General features: G+C 40.7%; 1 protein-coding gene and 1 pseudogene across 1 annotated transcript; one reads left to right on the forward strand and one right to left on the reverse strand.

Moving 5' to 3' along the window:
• Window positions 1–1,863: 1,863 nt before the first annotated feature.
• Window positions 1,864–17,865, reverse strand: DBR1 (debranching RNA lariats 1). The gene is made up of 8 exons (XM_066245277.1): window positions 17,555–17,865; window positions 16,015–16,139; window positions 14,154–14,234; window positions 11,286–11,371; window positions 9,634–9,858; window positions 6,322–6,402; window positions 5,917–6,062; window positions 1,864–5,111 (listed from the first exon to the last, which is right to left on the reverse strand). Exons 1-8 carry the CDS (start codon window positions 17,749–17,751, stop codon window positions 4,418–4,420), a joined length of 1,635 nt encoding a protein of 544 aa, XP_066101374.1. The 5' UTR covers window positions 17,752–17,865; the 3' UTR covers window positions 1,864–4,417.
• Window positions 3,040–3,241, forward strand: LOC136314764 (U2 spliceosomal RNA; annotated as a pseudogene).
• Window positions 17,866–19,754: the final 1,889 nt, after the last annotated feature.

The following is a 19,754-nucleotide window of genomic DNA, read 5'->3' on the forward strand; positions in this document are numbered from 1 at the left end:
CTGATTTTGCACCATGTATGAGACAGGAGCTGCTCTTATTCATGGAATTGAGAACAGGCCTCCAGTGCAGAAAGGGCCACTTCATCTGGAACAGAAACCTGTAACAGGTGTGTAATGCTGGTGGCTGAGGCCAGACTGGTTCACCTTGGATGCAGGCAGACGGTAGAGGAACTGTGCAGCCAGAAAGCGTTGGGCCGTTTCCGTTTGATAGTCTCGCAATAGCGGACAAGCAAACAGGCAGGGAAAACCACTTCTCAGGAAAACAAAGAGCAAAAATGGCCCCTCATAGTGGCAGGCAGGTAACCTGCCATCTGCAATCTCCCATCTGCCACTGAGCACAAGCACCCATAGCCTTACATAGACCGTGCAAGTGCCACATGCTCACACACCAATCAAGCAAAGGGCTTGCAGCTGGTAAACCAGAGAGCAAAACCTAAACAGCTGTTTTCCCAACAGGGTGGAACTGTCCTTGCCTGAGACCTGTTAGCTCTTCCTTTTGTCCTTCCACACACCCTGCAACCTTTCCTCTTCTTATGCCTTTTCTCTTCAGAGGACACTGTTCTCCCTTCTCTCTGTGCCTGACAATCACGTGCACCCGGTTCCCAATTCAGAAATCAGAGAGTCATGCTTATCTCTTCTCTCCTTACCCCTCATGTACAAGCTATGCTAATTCAGCTTCTCCAGGAAGCAGACACCAGGAAGAAATTAACTGCAAGGATTTTATTAGGGGAAATGCCTGTGTGAGAGGAAACAGGGAGGGGGCTGTATGAGGCCGGGGCAGCCGTCAATCACAGGGCAAGTCTGACAGAACCTTGGGTGGAAGTGTCCTAGGCTGCCTTGCCTAAGGCATCCTTGTCTAAGGAAGGTTCAGCAGCCAACAGGGAGTCCTCAACTGACAGTCAGCCACTGGAGGAGTCCTGTGTCTCCCAGGAGCGGGCCTACCTCAGTTCCTTGCTACACAGTCATTGCTGGGAGAAGGCAATGGGGAGAGTGGCCTCGGCACCACTCAGTGATGGATTTCCTAGTGCAGCAGACGGGGCCTCTGGTCAGCTCTGCTCCCCACAGCCGGAGGTCCACGAGGCACATTCTCATGGCTGCCACGGTGCAGCCCTTGGCTACGCAGAGCTACTCCATGTAGATTTGGGGATCAGTGTGTCTGTGGTTCCCATAGGCCCTCTTCCTGAGGGGAATCTGGTAAAGGAGATTAGAGGGATGGACTACAGCCCATCACAGTAGATGATCTCAGGGCTGCAACTCCTCCCTGCTTCCTCCTCCAACATCCATTCTGAATCCCTTCTCCCTCAGAAGCCACCCATCCAGGGGTCGGGAGCTTAGCTGGTTGTTTGTACAGCTCCCCTCCCTGAAGTGCTGAGCCTGATAGTTATACCGTCTCTCAGTTCAGGGTTGCTGCACAGGCCAGTTAATAGTATAAGAGGGAGTACCAGGAGACCTCCTAGGTTCTAGATATACACTTCCCAGCTGCTATTACATAGAAGCAGCCTGACCTCTCCTGCTCATCAGGGTCAATTATTTGCTGGTCCCTGGGCACAAGAAGTACAACATGCCCTGCAGTAGTTTGTATTCCAGTGAGCACCTGGCAGTATACCGGGCAGACAACTACTCTATTTGGGACGCAACACTGAAGAGCCCGGATTTGCAGGAAGAGAAGCACAAAATCTTCGAACAGGCCATTAGGAGAGCTGATCAGTGGGCCCTATTCATACCCCTGATTCCTGGATCCATGTACTGTTTCTTCTGGGAACAGACTAGCCATGCTGCTGGGGTTTAGAGTCTGAAGAGGACCTAGAGTTTTGCCTTTTGGGATATTGATTTCAAGGGTATTATTAAGAAACAAAAGACTCACCAAGAACCTTTGACCCCCCCTCCACCCCTTTCCTGCCTGAGATTCAGATGGAAAAACCAGCTTCAGGAAGAGAAAGTTAGTATCATCACCTTAGCATCATCAGACAGGAAGACTCTAAGCAGGAGCCTATTTGACCACCCTTCTCCCTAAGTCTCACTCTTTTCTGGGTTGCCTAGCAAAAATTTACCTGCCATGTGTATTCTGCTCTTTCTCAACTACCTGCACATAACTGGCTTCCTTTGAAATCCCATCACTGTCCCTCCCCTTTTCTCTTTTGTCCAAAATGACATAAATGCCCAATTTTGCCCAGCTTTGCAATTTTCATGTTTATGTGTAATTCCGATGCACATATATATACAGTACAATTTGACTTTCTCCTTTTAATTTATTATTTTTAAAATCATTTTTTTTAATTTATTGATCTTAGAGAGGAGGGAGGGGAGCAGAAGCATCAACTCCTAGTAGTTGCTTCTAACATGTGCCTTGATTAGGCAAGCCCAGGATTTCAAACTGGTGACCACAGCATTTCAGGTCGATGCTTTATTCACTGTACCACCACAGGTCAGGCTGTTAATTATTAGTCCAGGTATTAGAACGTAGAAGGCAAAAGGAAAAGCTTTCCTTTCTCTCTCTCTTTTTTTTTTTTTTTTTTTGGCCTCCACAACACTATTCCCCAAGACTGGTCTTCTTTGCTAGCAAAAACCTAATAAACCCTTTCTTTGCAACCATGGAAGTTAAAATATTTGCTACATGAACATGTCCCCTTTCCAATTCTGACTCCCTGCCTTGTTTTCTTTTGTCTGTTTTGCTCTTTCCACCAACACGTTAAAATGTAATGTAAGTAATGTCTTCACCTTGGTCATTGACTTTGACAGGAATGTTTATAATGTTCCTCTATTAAGTAGGAAACTAGATTTCACTATTAAAAAAAATAGATCTGGCCCTTGAACGGGTCAAAAGTATTAGTCACACAATCTCCTCTGGAAATGTGCTCGAGTATTGCTAATACTTTATTAGGGCTTTTTGCATTAACATGCAATATGCATCTTCATCAGGGTTAGGTTTCAAAGCTACACTTGCTTCATAAAAAGAAACTGAATTTTCCTTTACTTCCTGTCTTTTGGAACAGTTTATAGAACAGTAGGGATGATCTGGCCTTTAAAAGGTTCGTACTTACCGCTTCTCAGCCTTTTGGCTAAGATCAAGTGTAGTATCTGTTCTTATCAGTTTAAAAGGTTCGTACTTGCCTCCTGAAACCGTCTGGGCCATGTAGTGTTTGGGGCAGTAATCCTTTCTCTATTTCTTCTGTGGGAATGTTTTTTACTTTCTAATAGGATGAATTTCAGAAAATTCTATTTCCCTAAGAAATTACTCATTTATCAAATTTATTTATACCAACTGATGCAGAGGAATCTTTGTTTATATGAATAGCCTGTTTCAGTGGCTATTTCTCTCATTCATGTTTTGATATCTGTGCTTTCTTTTCTAATGGGCAAGCTAGAGAAACGGTCTATTTCTTTTGAGAACCACCATTTGTTACTTGTTACTGATTTTATATCTAATTACTTTCTTCTTGTATTTTTATTAATTTCTGGGGGGGATACAAAATGTCAGAATTTATGGGATTCAATTAAATCAGTGATGGGGCATATCCATAGCTTTTAATTATTTTATGTAAGTAATGAGAATTAAAGTAAGTGAATGAAGTATTCAACTCCAAAAGAAGGTAAACAAAACATGGAAGACAAAAAGATATAAATTCCAAAGTTGTAGAGCTTTTTCAAGTCACATGCTGCCAAGAGGAAAGCCCTCTGTTACATCATTCCAGATTGGCTCCGGGACTTGCACTGCTGCGGAATCGGGAGACCCCAAGTCTCTGGATTCCACGACTCCTGCTCCAAAGTGCAGGGCAACAATCTCGGGTGGCCCACAAAGTTTAGCCAGAGGCAGAACAGAGATAGTTTTTCCACATGGCTCTTAAAAATTCTTAATACTATCAACCCATTATGCAGAATGAAGGGCAGCATAAGTTGTGCAGCTCAATCCCTGCTACTAATTAATACTAAGCTGAACTATGCCAAGAATGACCTGTATGTTAGGACCTAGATACAGTTACCAGAGTCAGGTTAAAATTAAGGCAAAGGCCATGGACATGTAATATGCAGAAGTCAAGAGAGTTACATTTATTTCAGCAATTCAGTATAAAACTTTGTTTACCAATGTCTAGTATTCAAATTAATTTCCTAAAATTTTATCTACCATCTTCATTTTCAATTATATTTGACAGACATTAAGAGCTGACCAGGGAAGAATATTTATAATAAATGAAAAGAAACCATACCTAATTATATGTATAATCACTTAACTTTGAAAAATAAGTAAATACCTGAAAATTTAATATCTTTGTATCTGAAATATACAAAAGCCTAAAGGCAAAGTCAATTCTCTACATAATTTCATTATTACAAAGTTAAGCCTTGAGTCAAAAACCCAACTTTAAAAATATGGCCTTAGAAAGCACATACCTACACAGACACTAAGACCTGTACTGTCCTATGCCACATCATCATCATCCACTGCAGCATAGATGGCTTGATTCCTCCTCGTAATTTTCTTTCTTCGTTCAGGTTCATGTTCATCACTCCGCCTCTTCAATAGCCCTTTGGGTGAGTCCTTCCCATCTCCAGACTCCCCAGCCTCACCAGGTTTCTCCTCTCTGCCCACCGGGGAACCCAGTGTATCATCAGAAGACACAAACATGGAACCTGGCAAGCTCCTGACATCAGAGAAGCTTGCAGAAAAGTCAGAAGCTTGATCAGAAGAAGGTTCTATGGATGTTGTATTCATGTCACTATGTGTAGTTACAAAACTATCTTCCTCTTCCTCGTCTTCATCCAGCATTATTTCATCTGGATTCACAGAGGATAGGGCCGATGTGTCTGTGTTATGGTCACTAGGATCTCCCCTGGAGTCGGTACTATCCCCTTCATCCTGCTTTTCATATTCACCACACAAAGGATGCTCCTCCTTGGCCTTCTGAAGACTGACATTAATGTCTGTGATGCCAAGTGTGGCACAAAACTCAGTAGTCTGAGGATGGATCCTATGAACCAACTGCATTTGTGTCTGTGGCTTGCTTGGGTCATAACACGCAGCCGTCACGCTAAAGTTCAATGGAATTTTGAGGTCCTGATTCAATTTTTCCAATACTTCATTCATAGCTTCTTCTGTTGCACTATAATCCCACCTATAAAAGTCCAAAGCAACGATCTTTTATATTTTATCAGCCTCAGATAATAAATGATGAAATCTAACTTTGAACTCAGATGCAAGGATAAAAAAAAACACAAATCATGTATCTAAATTAAACTTAGTAAAATTATAGTTAACTTAGCAAAGGAACATGTTCAAATAAAAACAACTCATAGAAAAAGCTATCCTTATACCATAAAGCAACTTTAAATTATTTTAATTTGTCAATCAAATCTCCACCACAATTATTTGTGTTGGTGCTGGCCCTGGCCAGCTGGCTCAGCAGTAGAGCATTGGCCTGGTGTGTGGAAGTCCCGGGTTCAATTCCTGGCCAGGGCATACAGGAAAAGCGCCCATCTGCTTCTCTACCCTTCCCCCTCTCCTTTCTCTCTCTCTTTTCCCCTCCCGCAGCCAAGGCTCCATTGGAGCAAAGTTGTCCCGGGCACTGAGGACGACTCTATGGCCTCTGCCTCAGGCACTAGAATGGCTCCAGTTGCAGTGGAGCAACGCCCCAGATAGGCAGAGCATCGGCCTCTGGTGGGCATGCCGGGTGGATCTCAGTTGGGTGCATGTGGCAGTCTGTCTCTCTGCCTCCCTGCTTCTCACTTCAGGAAAATACAAAAATTAAAATAAATAAATAAATAATTTGTGTTGGTGCTAAACTGTCCATTTTCTTGTAAACCTTGAATTGTTCTTATACTCATTTAAAAGTTCTTCCTTTAAAAAAAGTAATAAAAGGAAGGGAGGACAAAAACCTTGCATGCATGGAAAGAGCAAGTCCTAAATAAGGTCAGACTTACCTTGTATGCAGGCCATTATTTTCAGGCATGTTCCATAGGCGCCCAGTCACATTAATAAGACTGTTCGTAGCCCTGAGAACAGTGAGCCATTCAATATCATACTCTAAGTAATCAGGAGCACTGGGGTCATGATCTATTTCTATTACCTACAGGAAGAATTGGGTAGCTTTGAGAAATACATATCTATTTTTAATATTCTAAGGACTTCAACATAACAATGAAAGTTAAAAGGACTTTAATTTGGTAGCCTAGAATTATTAACATAATATAAATCCTTCCAAAGAATTCTCAGAATACATAAATCACAAAAAGCACAAATTAATAATTTAAGAAACAAAAATTAAATTGTTTTTTATCATTGGAAAAGTAAAACTATATTGCAAAGTTATTCCATTTTCTTTTTACCTGAAGAAAGTCTCTATGTGGTAAGCATTTGTCCAAGGCTAAAAATTTGGTTGCTTTGGCAGTCTCTCCTTTATCCTTGGCCTAAAAAATATGGACCATTATTTAAGAAAGAATGTTAAGGCTCTGGCCAGTTGGCTCAGTGGTAGACCATCAGCCTGCCATGTGAATATCCCTGGTTCGATTCCCAGTCAGGGCACACAGGAGAAGCGACCATCTGCTTCTACCCCGCCCCCTTCCCTTTCTCCCTCTCCCTCTCTCTCTGTCTCTATCTCTCTCTGTCTCTCCCTGTCCTGTAGTCATGGCTCTATTGGTTTTGAGCATTTTGGCTCTGAGCACTGAGGATGTCTCATATGACTCATACGCTAAAATAGATTGGTTGCGAGCACGGCCCCAGACAGGAGTGGCTGAGTGGATCCCGGTCAGGGCACATGTGTGAGCCTGTTTCAATATCTCCCCTCCTCTCACTTGGAAAAAGAAAAAGAAAAAAAAAGAAAAAAAGAATGTTAAAACATCACAGATAATTCATGTTAAAACATCAGAGATAATTCATACATTGAAGAGGATGGAAATAATCTTTGTAACACAAAGTTGTGTCAAAGGAACAACTGTTACTCTTTCAAACCAAGTTAGTTCTACACTCACTTGTGCAACAATGTCCACTTAACCTTCAATTTTCTTTCAGAAACTAACGATGATGATGATGATAATGTTAAATCAAAGCATTTGACACAAAAATCAAAGTATATAACAAAAGCATTAAAGATAACACAAGAGCTTAAAAGTAAATTGACAGACCTAAAACTACACAACTTCTAGAAGAAATCATAAAAGAAAATTGTCGTTACCTTGACTCAGGCAAAAATTTCTTAGATACAACATCAAAGGTAGATGCAGTATATCCATAGAATGAAATATTATACAACAATAAAAAAGAATGAAATACTAATACATGCTACAACATAAATGAACATCAAAAAAGAGCAAATAAAAGGAACCACATGTCAAAGACTATATATTTTATTACATTTATGTGACAGGTTCAGAAAGGGCAAATCCATAAGAGACAAAAAGCAGATCAGTGGTAGCCTGGGTCTGAGGCTGAGAACAAGGACTGACAGCACACGGATATAGAATCTTCTGCAACGATGCTAATATTCTAAACCTGGATTATGTGATGTTAGCACACAAAAAAGAAATCACTGAATTATACACTTAAATGAATAAGCTTTATGTAAATTATATACCAATAAAGCTATTTTTCTGAAAAGTGAATTGTGAGAAAGAAATATGGGGGGGATCACAAACATGAAGGTCACGCTGGAAGCAATAAAAAAGTGACCCGCTGTGAACGGTAAGTCGCATAAAGGAAAAATTACAAGGACACTTGTCTTGCTCTGGGATGTCTTGCTGAGGATCACGCATCAAAATTCAGTGCTGATGAGGCAGGAAGAGAAGCGGAAGCACAGGGATCATAAGCAGATCTGAGTGCGGGGCAGATGTGAAGAAAGGTGGGCTTTGCTGTGGGGAAAGGGGCTAAAAGGAACACTGGCAAAGTCAGAGAAGGTTGAGGAGCCAGGAAAAGGGATCAAATGGGTCGTTAACACAGAGATCAAAGTCCCTGGTTGACAACAGCAGATGGAGTAGGAGAAAGCAGCAAAACAGATACTTTAATAAAAATCCAAGTATGTCAGGCAGCGTAAGAGACAGAAGAGAACAGCACAGATGCGGAGAAGGCGACTGATATAAACAAGTGACTTGGACTTGGGAAAATGAAGGAAGTGACCTCGCCTCCTCCCCGTTAAACTGGGGAGAATAAGCCCCAAGAGAAAGGAATGATTTGAGACAGAACTGTCCCACCCATTTGGGCACATAGTTAAATCGTACCTCTAGCACAGAGAAGGGTTCAGTCAGTGAGCCTGGGAAGCACTGTAAAGCACTTCCGCTCATGGAGGACGGCAATGCCCGCTATCAGTACATTTAAGACTCAGGATCCTACACAAGCCTCCCATAAGAAGTCTTCATTAACCCAGCATTTTCTGAATGTTCTCCCTTTGAAACACTTTATGAGAAAGTCAGTCGGAATCGGAGGTGAAAGAAAGAACCACACATTTCCAGAAAAGCCTAAATAATGTATTTATTCTCTACCTTCCATCAAGCATTACCATCTGTGCAGTTACCCAAGAAAAGTTAGAGTCGTCCTAGATTCCCTCCTCCTTCCGGTGATCACCAAACCCTGATGATTCCACTTCCAAATCTCTCTAGACCCTGCTTCATTCTGTGTTTCTTCTTTGCCTTGGGTGAGAATCTCATCCTTTGCTTAAATAGCCTCCTCTGCCTCCTATTGTATATCACTCCAATCCAACTGCAAAACTGCTGCCAAACTAATCTTCCAAAAATGAAAATCTGATTTCAGCACTCTCCCACTTTCCCCACTTTCCCGGTTCAAGCCTGACCCTGACAGCATGGCCCAGATGGCACTTCCGATTTAGCTGCAGCATCTGCTGCGACGTCTGCCTCAGCGGTGGGAAGCAGCTGCCGCTCCCCTAAGGCACTGTGCTCTCAGACCTCTAGCCTTCGCACTTACTGGTCCCTCTTCCCAGATCACCCCATGAACTACTTCTTTCTGGCACCATCACTCCTCCAGAAATCCTTCTCTCGCTTCATCTCTCTGGCCACATCCCCATCTAACCCCGGTCTGGCTTAGGCACTCCCACAGTACGCTAGGAGTTTTTGTCACAAACTTAGTCCACTGTTTGACCATGGCTTGCTTATCTTCCCCTCCAAGTGGATACTGAGTTACACACAAAAGGAAAATTATCTTTCATTTCTTTCTCTAACTGTACAATTGTGTCAATAGTATATAGCCCACAGATGTTCAGTAAGTATATATATTTTTTGTTTTTTATGTTTGTTTTTTTGAAACAGAAAAAGAGACAGAGAGAGGGACAGATAGGGACAGACAGACAGGAAGGGAGAGAGATAAGAAGCATCAAGTCTTCATTGCGACACCTTAGTTGTTCATTGATTGCTTTCTCATATGTGCCTTGACTGGGGGAGTATAGCAAAGCTAGTGACCCCTTGCTCAAGCCAGAGACCTTGGGCTCAAGCCAGTCACCCTTGGGCTCATGTCTATGATCTCATGCTCAAGCCAGAGACCCTGCACTCAAGCTGGCGAGCCTGCACTCGAGCGGGTGACCCTGGGGTTTGAACCTGGGTCCTCTGCATCCCAGTCCGACACTCTATCCACTGCACCACCGCCTGGTCAGGCTCAGTAACTGTTTGTTAAATGAAAGAATAAACATTGTTTTCTACCTGATGCTGCATCACAGCTGCGAACTTCACGTGAAGGTGTGCGGAAAACCAGTAAGTAGGTTTAAAGTGCTCTAAAAGCTCTGAGGCTGCAGGACTTCCTAAGGTGTTATTTTCCACTTCTTGTCGGAAAAAAGATTTAGTCTTAAGAAGTTGCTTCTTATTTCCATAGTGGTATATACTTCTTGGCCAGTCATGAGATAAGAATATGTCCATAGGCTGCTTCAGCTTTAACCATAAAAGAAAAATCTTAAAAGTTACACTAACCACAAGCAATCCCTCTTCCTTCCCTCTACCACCACACAACCATTTACCCACTTCGCTCTCTGGATTCTTGTGGAACTCATTCTAAGGATCTTTATGTAAGAAGTCACAGAAACACTAACCTACCAACTCACGTAGACAAAAAGAAACCGCTTTCTCTCTGCCTCACAAGTCATTATTATTTTCCAGCAAGGCTGGCAACAGAGACACGCTCTGCTTAGACTGCCAATCACCTATGGTCTTTAGCAGCCGGTTTCTGAACTGTGTAATACCACTGTTATTTTTCCTTTTTGTTAAAGAAACTACCGTTTTAAGATCCAGATGCACCAGATTTCATAAGACCTCTAAAATAAACAACGCTATAAACCTAAAGATATATTTCCCCCTTTTTTCTAATGGGCTCACAGAATATACACCAAAACACTCTGTTTGCCATATAAATCATACTAGAGGTATTTAAGGTGGCTGGTATCTCAATGGGAAACATAAAATATACTCCATATTTTCCTCATCTCAGCACCTTCAAGTAATCTGAAACAAGTACTTGGAAAACTAATTGTAAATAAGTTAAGTAAGTGTTCAGGACAATACAAAATGCAAGAAAGATAAAGTAACCACTGAGTTACTGGTGTGGGTGATAAGCGCAATGGAAATTCAGTGACGCATGATGACCTTAAACTAGAACACTGAGTGAGAAGTGGTATCTGAGCTGGGTCTTCAAGGACTGGGAGGATTTATAGCACTCCAAGTAAGGAACCGTTATCAGTAAGACATTAAGGAAATGCCCGCGAGCATCCTTACGCTCCCTCCCATAGAGGCTGCATGGTGTGGTGGGCGGGCCTGAGTTCGCTCAGACAGGTGCTGCCACTCAACTGTTAGGGAAGTCTTGGGCAGGCGCTTATCCCTGAGTGCTGGCCTCTCCTCCCTAACATGACAGAATCTGAGTGGCAACGATAGGAAACACCACATGTGAAAACTGCGTAGCCCGGGGTCACGTACTGAATGGGTTCTCAAAAACCTAGCTCTGCAAACTCTCCATTATGCCAGTGTTTGGACAACCCTCTCGTGATTTCCCATTACCTTCTGTCATCTTTATAATAAAGTATTTTTTTATATTTTCTTTAAAGTATCACTTTATGCCAATATCTGTTCTTTAGCCTTACACTAAGTAATAATATCTGAAATCACCCAGTGTGCTATCACCTGGTCAGGCTACCATAAAAATTTTTTTAATGGTCATCTGTGAACCTAAAAATAACTCAAAATTCAAATTTTAGAATTACTGAATTATGTTCTTCTTGAAAGTAACATACCAAAATAATCAAAATACATTTTGCTACAGAATTACTTTAGCATTTTTTCAAGTTTGCTGTAATGTACTTTTTACATACCTGTTTTAATTTATAGACTTCAATATTCCTCACATGATATATACTCCTTTTTGTAGCTGAATTATAAGGAGGGCATTCAAAATGACCTTAAATTGAAGAAGAGAAATAAGATGTATTCAACACCTTTAAATATTGCAAATATAAACAGATACACACACTTCCCTAAAACAATGTCTGTCACCAATGCTTTTGCTCTTAAAATTTTATTTAAAAAAACATTGCTTTTAATATATTGGTCTTTTCCAACTAGTAAGTGATCACAAACTATGAATCTAAATAACTAGGGGGCTAATGATTTTTAAAATAAATTAATTTTGGAGTATACTGTTTAGTCACATCGTTTTACTTTTTAAAGATTTTTTAAAAATTGATTTTAGAAAGAGAGGAGGAACGGGAAGTATCAACTCCTAGTTGCCTCATGTTAGTTTTTCATTGTTTGCTTGTCGTATGTGCCTTGACTGAGCAAGCCCAGGTTTAGAACTGACATTCTATTCATTATGCCACCATAGGCCAGGCAATTCAGTTTTAAAAATACCTTCAGAAAGGTATAGGGTAAAAAGTGTTCCTCTTAGAGAGCAGACCAGTGAATGGTTAGGGCTGGATGAAAGCGGGGATTAACTGCAAATAGGCACAACATTCTAGGGGTGATAGAAATGTTCTAAATCTGGAAGGTGATCAAATCTGGATGCAAAACTATAAATTTATTAAAACCACTGAAGTGTATATGACAGAATTGTATACTTACAAAAGTATATAAATTTTATCTCACTAAAACTGCCAAATCAATGGAAGGGGTCTCCCTAGTCCTGTCCCCAAGTCATCAGTAACACCACCCAGAGGCAGCTGGTGTTAATCAGGTTTTAGTATTTTATGCCAAGAATATCATCGATGCATGTAAGATAACTATTTCTTTATCCTCCCTTTTTTTTTACAGAAATGACAGGATACTTTATACTTGTTTTGTGCCTTGTTTTTTTCACTTAATTTATTTTGAAGTTCTTTTCATATTAGTTATACAGGATTGCTTTTTTCTTTTTTTAATGGCTTCATAGCACTGCATTGTATAGTGATATCATGATATATAAAATATTTAACTAGTTCGTACCTTTTGCTATGACAAACAAAACAAATAAATTTGTATACATCATTTTGCACATGTGAAATATACCTACAGATATACATTCCTGGAAGTAGAACTCCTGGGTTAGAATACTTCATAATGTCAACCAATATTACCAATTGTCCCTCCAAAGAGTGGTTCCAATTTGCAAACACACCTGCCATGTAGAAGACAGCCTATTTCTGAAGGCCCATGCCAAGACTTTAGAACCATGGAGAGCAGGGCAGCAGGAAACAGACTTGTGACTTAACAGTTACATTGAGAATATAAGTTTAACTGCCTAACTTAATTCAAGAAAATTTGAAGTCAAATGGGAATCTAACCTGTTCCTTTCATTTTAAAATCAATGTGTAATTCATTAGATACATTAGGATATATAAGTACAGTGTAGTATACAGTTGATCCTAGACAACACAGGTTTGAACTACACATGTCCACTTATACATGACTTTTTTTTTTCAATGAATGTCTGTACTGTTTCAATAAATACCTGTACTGTTTTTGAACTGCAGTTAGAAATATGCAGGTGTGAAGGGTCAACTATATTATGGATCTACTCCATTTTAAACAGAGGACTTGAGCATCCATGGATTTTAGCATCCACAGTGGTGGTGCTGGTGGGGTGTCCTGCAACCAATCCCCCATGAATATCAATGGACAACTTAAGTTTTGGAGGAGTCAAATTAATACATGGATTGTTGACCATGCAGGGGGTCAGTGCCTCAGACCCCCTGTGCTGCATAAGGATCAACTGTACTAATACAACAGAATACTATTCACAAATTAAAATAATTAGAGTTAAATGTATCAATATAAGTTTCAAGAACATACTGGCCTGACCAGATGGTAGCCCAGTAGATAGAGCATTGGCCTGGGATGCAGAGGACCCAGGTTTGAAATTCCGAGTTATCAGCTTGAGCATGGGCTAATCCAGCTTGAGTCCTGGTTCACCAGCTTGAGGGTGGGGTCGCTGGCTTGAGCATGGGATCATAGACATGACCCCATGGTCAATGGCTTGAGACCAAAGGTTGCTGGCTTGAAGCCCAAGGTCGCTGGCTTAAAGCAAGGGGTCACTCACTCTGCTGTAGGCCCCCCTCCATCAAGAAACATATGAGAAAGCAATCAATGAACAACTAAGGTGCTGCAACAAAGAACTGATGCTTCTCATCTCTCTTCCTTCTTGTCTGTCTGTCTCTATCTGTTCCTCTCTCTATCTCTTTCTCCCCTCCCAAAACAAGAACATATTGAACAAAGAAATAAGTTGCAGAAAGATACATGCTAAATGATACATTTATATAAAGTTTAAACATGCTATATAACACACTGTTTAAAACGGTTACATATATGTTAATGATATAAAATAATCAAATGATAAACACAAACACAGACTAGAGACTGCCTGGTGAGGACAGAGAGGGATACCAACAGAGGAATGGGATGAGGACTGATATAATAATGAGTTTCGATTGTATCTGTACTGCCTTATTTCATAAAAATCAAAACTAAAATGGCAAAAATGCTAAAACTTGATAAAGTGATGAAGGATACACAGAAAATATATTCTAGTGTTCTCTATATTTCCATATGTATAAAATATTTTATAATATAAATTTTAGATTAAATTAGGTCATAGAAGAAATCAAATTAGGTCCTAGAAGAAATCCAATGAAAAAGTCAAATTATATATTATGCTTAAATTACTCTGGGGTATACAAGTTTTAAAGTTTACAAACACTTTAGAATAATACCTTTTCTATAGTCATGAGATTTGAAGATACCAGAGATTCCACCAATCCTTACACCTCGGTACTTGACTACACCTGCCAAACCTGAAAAATGACACAGTTAAATAACATTACTATAGTCAAATGCAATCTCTTTACTAATTACATAAACAGTTTAGAGGCCTAGCATCCCATGCAGTCCTAAAATTATTTGAAAATAAAGTATCATGACGAGGTTACTCTTTTACATAGTAACATGCCAGCAATAGACTGAGGAGAGGCCTGCAGGCAGATCAGTCAAGAGACTAAGCAGAAAGAAAAAAACGAATGAAACAAACAAACAAACAAAACGAATGAGATAGGATGTGCTGAGAGGGAAATAGACATAATTTAGTACCTACTGGAATATGAGGGTAGGATGTGGAAATAGGCAAAAACTGTCCTCTGATGGATTTATATGTTACAGATCTGAAAAATCAACAAGTATAAAGAACCTGCAGTTCCTATATTTCCTTTCTGATTGCTCTTTAGATAACCGCACCTTTCCATAACGTCGCAGCTGTCAAAAGTTGATCAGTAAGTAATGAGGTATGAGGTACAGAAATTAAATTTCTGTAGTTTTCAGAAACATCTATAAACAGTTCAGTGAAGTCTTTAAAAAAAACTGTATTGTTTAAAGGGATAAAATTGAACCTGAGTCTAATCAGGTCTGTAAATCTAAAAGCAGATTATAAGCAATGCAGAGGATAAAAGGAACATGTTACACAATCAATGAATTCCAATAGCTAAATCAAAAATGCAGGAAATTCTACAAGAAAAAGAGTAAAAGAACATATATCCTAAGAGACTTCAGAATCATGACAATCAAATGAAATGTGTGGATCTTACTTGGATCCTATTTGAACAAGTCAACTGTAAAACAAACATCTTTTTAATCAGGAAAATCGAAACATGAACTTGGCAACAGAAATAAGGAATTACTGTTACTTTAACTAGGTATAATAGTGGTACTTCAGTTGTGGTATTTTTTAAAATTCTTACCACTTAAAAATTTGCAGAGTGTTTATAGCGAAATAATCTCATGGCTGGGATATGCTTTAAAATACTCCACTTACCTTCTCCCACAAAAAAGGTTAGGGGAAAAAAAGGGTGAAATAAGGAAGGTAGAATGATAATAGTGGTTGAAGCAAGTTAACAGGTACAGAAATTCATTAATACATGTATCCCCAGCTTTTCAAAAGTTTGTATTATACCACTTCACTTTTATGAAATATCTACATTAGAACCTGTTTTCACTAACTGAAAGAAATCTAAAAAGGACTTTTGCTTTCATTGAAAAAGGTAAAAAGATGAAATAGTATTCAGCATTGGTTTTGCAACATGTGTCCAGAGTAGGGAGTGTGGCGCCACCAAGCTCCTGGGAACTTCACTCGGCATCAAGCCACCACAGCTTTGAACTGTGCCTGAGCATCTGTGCTGTATATTGATTTGCTTTGTGCATCCATTAGCAAAATGTGTCCTAAGGTAGGACACAAGCCTCAGAGAGTTTGTAACAGACTTATACTTGGGATAAAACTGGATGTGACTAAACATATTGGTATAAATTGGTAGGTAATTTTCTGGGTCTGGAAACACTCAACATGTTTGCATGTAAATGAAATTGTTTATTTGCTTTATAGTATCTCCCTGTAGAAAAGTGTTCATAGGAACACATTACTTTTGGATAGTGGGGTAAACCTGTACTATTCTCTATTTTTGTGCATGTTTAACCATTCCTATTATAAAAAGTTTAAAACATGTTAAGATGCTGCCCAACTGGTATAAAACCTTAACAGGCTCTTCCATCCCATCAAACCAAGAACTGATCTATTGTACAAACACATACCTAAATAATAAATGTTTGGTGCCACCCAGCCACCATAGGGTAATTCTTGCAAATGATTTGAGGCTTCATGATTTCCCCCAATGAAGATTGTGAGAACTGGGGCCTTTTTCTCTCCAGAGTAATACCTAGAACATAAGAGTAAAGTTGTCCATTCATAGCAGAAATTAGGTACAGAGAAAAAGCAATTAGGTGTGCCTATACCATCAGACATAGCAAAATAAGGTCCGAAGGAAAAATCTGATCCCATCATAAAACGTTAAAAAGCTCTTTCTAAACAAATTGCCCTTGTGGGGGGGACCAAGTATACAATTGTCGCCTGGCCAGGCGGTGGCGCAGTGGATAGAGCAGGGGTCCCCAAACTTTCTACACAGGGGGCCAGTTCACTGTCCCTCAGACCGTTGGAGGGCCAGACTATAAAAAAAAAACTATGAACAAATCCCTATGCACACTGCACATATCTTATTTTAAAGTAAAAAAACAAAACGGGAACAAATACAATATTTAAAATAAAGAACAAGTAAATTTAAATCAACAAACTGACCAGTATTTCAATGGGAACTATGCTCCTCTCACTGACCACCAATGAAAGAGGTGCCTCTTCTGAAAGTATGGTGGGGGCCGGATAAATGGCCTCAGGGGGCCGCATACGGCCCGAGGGCCATAGTTTGGGGACCCCTGGTAGAGCGTCGAACTGGGATGCGAAAGACCCAGGTTCGAGACCCGGAGGTCGCCAGCTTGAGTGCGGGCTCATCTGGTTTGAGCAAAAAACTCACCAGCTTGAGCCCAAGGTCACTGGCTTGAGCAAGGGGTTACTCGGTCTGCTGAAGGCCCGCAGTCAAGGCACATATGAGAAAGCAATCAATGAATTAGGTGTTGCAACACCCAACGAAAAACTAATGATTGATGTTTCTCATCTCTCCGTTCCTGTCTATCCCTGTCTATCCCTCTTTCTGACTCTCTCTCTGTCTCTGTAAAATAAATAAATAAATAAATAAATAAAGCATATGTGTCTAACCCTATGCTCTACCCCTGAACTAATACAAAATAACATTTCATGTAAATTGCAATTTAAAAATAAAACAAAATAAAGATTTTAAAATTTGCCTATCCTTGTCCTTAAGAACGAAGGGCTGCCACCTTGGATTTCAAGCCAGCGAGGTCAAGAACTTTGTCAGGTCTACCGCTGTAACCTTAGCTTCTAGAACCTGGACTAGCAGGTAGCAGGGGTCCAATATCAACTCCAGAGCATTAAATGAACTTATTCCCAGAGTCCCATCAAGTACAAGGTAGATTAACCGGTCAGCTTCTTCCTTCAGGTTTTGCCCTCAGGCTGAACCCCCTTCCAAAACTAGAAAGGCAGGTGAAAGAAGAGAGGAAAAGTGACATTTACTAAACGCCCTAGAGACACACAGCGTGAACAAAGACGGGAACTAAGGGAAACAGCGAATCGGGGGCAGAGGGGACTCGAACCCAGGTCGGTCCTCTCCCACTGCGGGCTAGCACACCTCGCAGCGCCGGACCGAGGCCCCGCGCACCTCACCTGTAGAAGGTCTGCATGTGGAGGTACTTGGATGGCACGGCCATGCAGCGCAGGTCTGCCTCGTTGCGCACCGCCTGGAAGTCGCCGCAGCACAGCAGAAGGTCTATCGGCCCCGGGCCGCGCCGCTCTGCCATCAAAAGTGTCTCATAGATCTTGTCCAGCTCGCCATGGCAGCAGCCAGCCACAGCCACCCGCATCTTGCCAAGTCCCAATGCCCTAAGGCAGAGCAAGCCCAGCTGGAAGAGCAAAAACTAAATGATTGCTCAGCTCCCGCCAGCATTAATAGAGCTGCCGCCTCGTTTAGACTCCTTCAATCGAATTCACTTCCGGCTTCAAATCTCGCGAGAAAAGGATCAGGAAGGCAGGATTAACCCTACGATTCCGAAGAGCTTTCAAATGGACTCGGCTGTCTCTGTTCTCTGGGGTCTTTCTGTCCCACCAGTTTGACAGTTAATAAAAATCACACTCACAATAGTAAAAAAATAAAAATAAAGGTCCCCGGAAGTAGAAGTTCAGTGTGATAGAGTTATAAAGAGCTAAATGAGTAGGTGCCATTGGCTAATTCCCTAGGATGAACCCCTCAGGGCAAAGATCCCGGTAGAGCGCATGCAAGAGTCTGACTCTCTGCCTCCCCACTTCTCACTTAAGAAAAATACAAACAAAAAACAAAAAACAAAAAACCCTTCCAGGAGAGAAAAGTACCAAACTGTCAACTGACGAATTAATGGCCAAGACAGAAACAAGCAAATAAATAAAACACCTCTGATAAATCTAATGAAAAAGTAATCTAGTCAAGATACTACAGAGGATAGTTAATCCATCTCTACTCTACTCATTTTTATAAACTAGATAAATAAACAATATTTAGAAGTAATGACACCAAAATTAATTCAAAACGAAGCAGATGTATGCAGAACAATGGCAATAAGACGACACTGGAGGTGGTGCAGTGGATACAACGTCAGACTGGAACGCAGAAGACCCCGATTTGAAATCATGAGGTCGCGGACTTGAGTGCAGGCTCATCTGGCTTGAGTGCAGGTTCACCAGCTTGAGCCCTGTGTCTCTGGCTTGAGCCTGGGGTCTCTGGCTTGAGCGTGGGATCATAGACATGACCCCATGGTCACTGGCTAGAGCCCAAAGGTTGCTGGCTTTTAGCCCGAGGTCACTGGCTTGAGTCCAAGGTCACTGGCTTGAGCAAGGGGTCACGTGCTCTGCTGTAGCCCCTGGGTCAAGGCATATGAGAAAGCAATCAATGAACAAGTAAGGTGTCACAAAGAAGACTTGATGCTTCTCATCTTTCTCCCTTCCTGTCTCTCTCTCTCTCTCCCTCTCTCTCTCTCTCTCTCTCTCTCTCTCTCTCTCTCACACACACACACACACACACACAAAGGACGACAATGGAAAAGTTGTCAAGTCATAAATCTATTAAAAGTCATTGCACCCACAGTGATTATGAGCAATTTCTTTCAAAATTATAAAGATGTTATTTTCATATTTCAGTTGACCAAAGGGTAGAAAAAGATGGAAATTTAGTATTCTAAATTATTTTTAACATTTTATTTTCCTTTTGCATTGAATTTTTTAAATATATAGAAATCAATGATTTTTACAACATTGCTAAATTTAACTTTTTACATTTGATATTTAATCTATAGGAATTGTTTTTTCCTGGATATATTTTCCTCCATGTAAAAAAATTTAATTGAGGTCTAACTTACTTAGAGTAACATGAACAAATCAAATCTTAAGTGCACATTTAAAAAAATTTTTACTTATTGATTATAGAGAGAGAGGAAAAGAGAGAGAGGCAGAGAAAGAGACAGGGACATCAAGCCACTACTGTATGTGCCCTGACCGGTGACATAACCAACCAAGCTATCCAGCCAGGGCTTTAAGTGCCTATTTTGATGCATTTTTGCATATGTAATCACACATCTAACCACCACGCATTTCAAAATATGGAATGTCACCAGCATTCCAAAAAAGTCCCTTGTACTTTCTCCCAAACCACCTACCACAAAAGGAAAGCACTATTCTAACATCTATCACCATAGATCAACTTAGCTTGTTTTTAAACTTCATATAAATATCAATATAGCCTGACCTGTGGTGGCGCAGTGGATAAAGCATCGACCTGGAAATGCTAAGGTCGCCGGTTCGAAACCCTGGGCTTGCCTGGTCAAGGCACATACGGGAG

This window comes from Saccopteryx bilineata, chromosome 10 (genome assembly GCF_036850765.1).
Source record: "Saccopteryx bilineata isolate mSacBil1 chromosome 10, mSacBil1_pri_phased_curated, whole genome shotgun sequence".
Lineage (NCBI taxonomy): Eukaryota > Metazoa > Chordata > Mammalia > Chiroptera > Emballonuridae > Saccopteryx > Saccopteryx bilineata.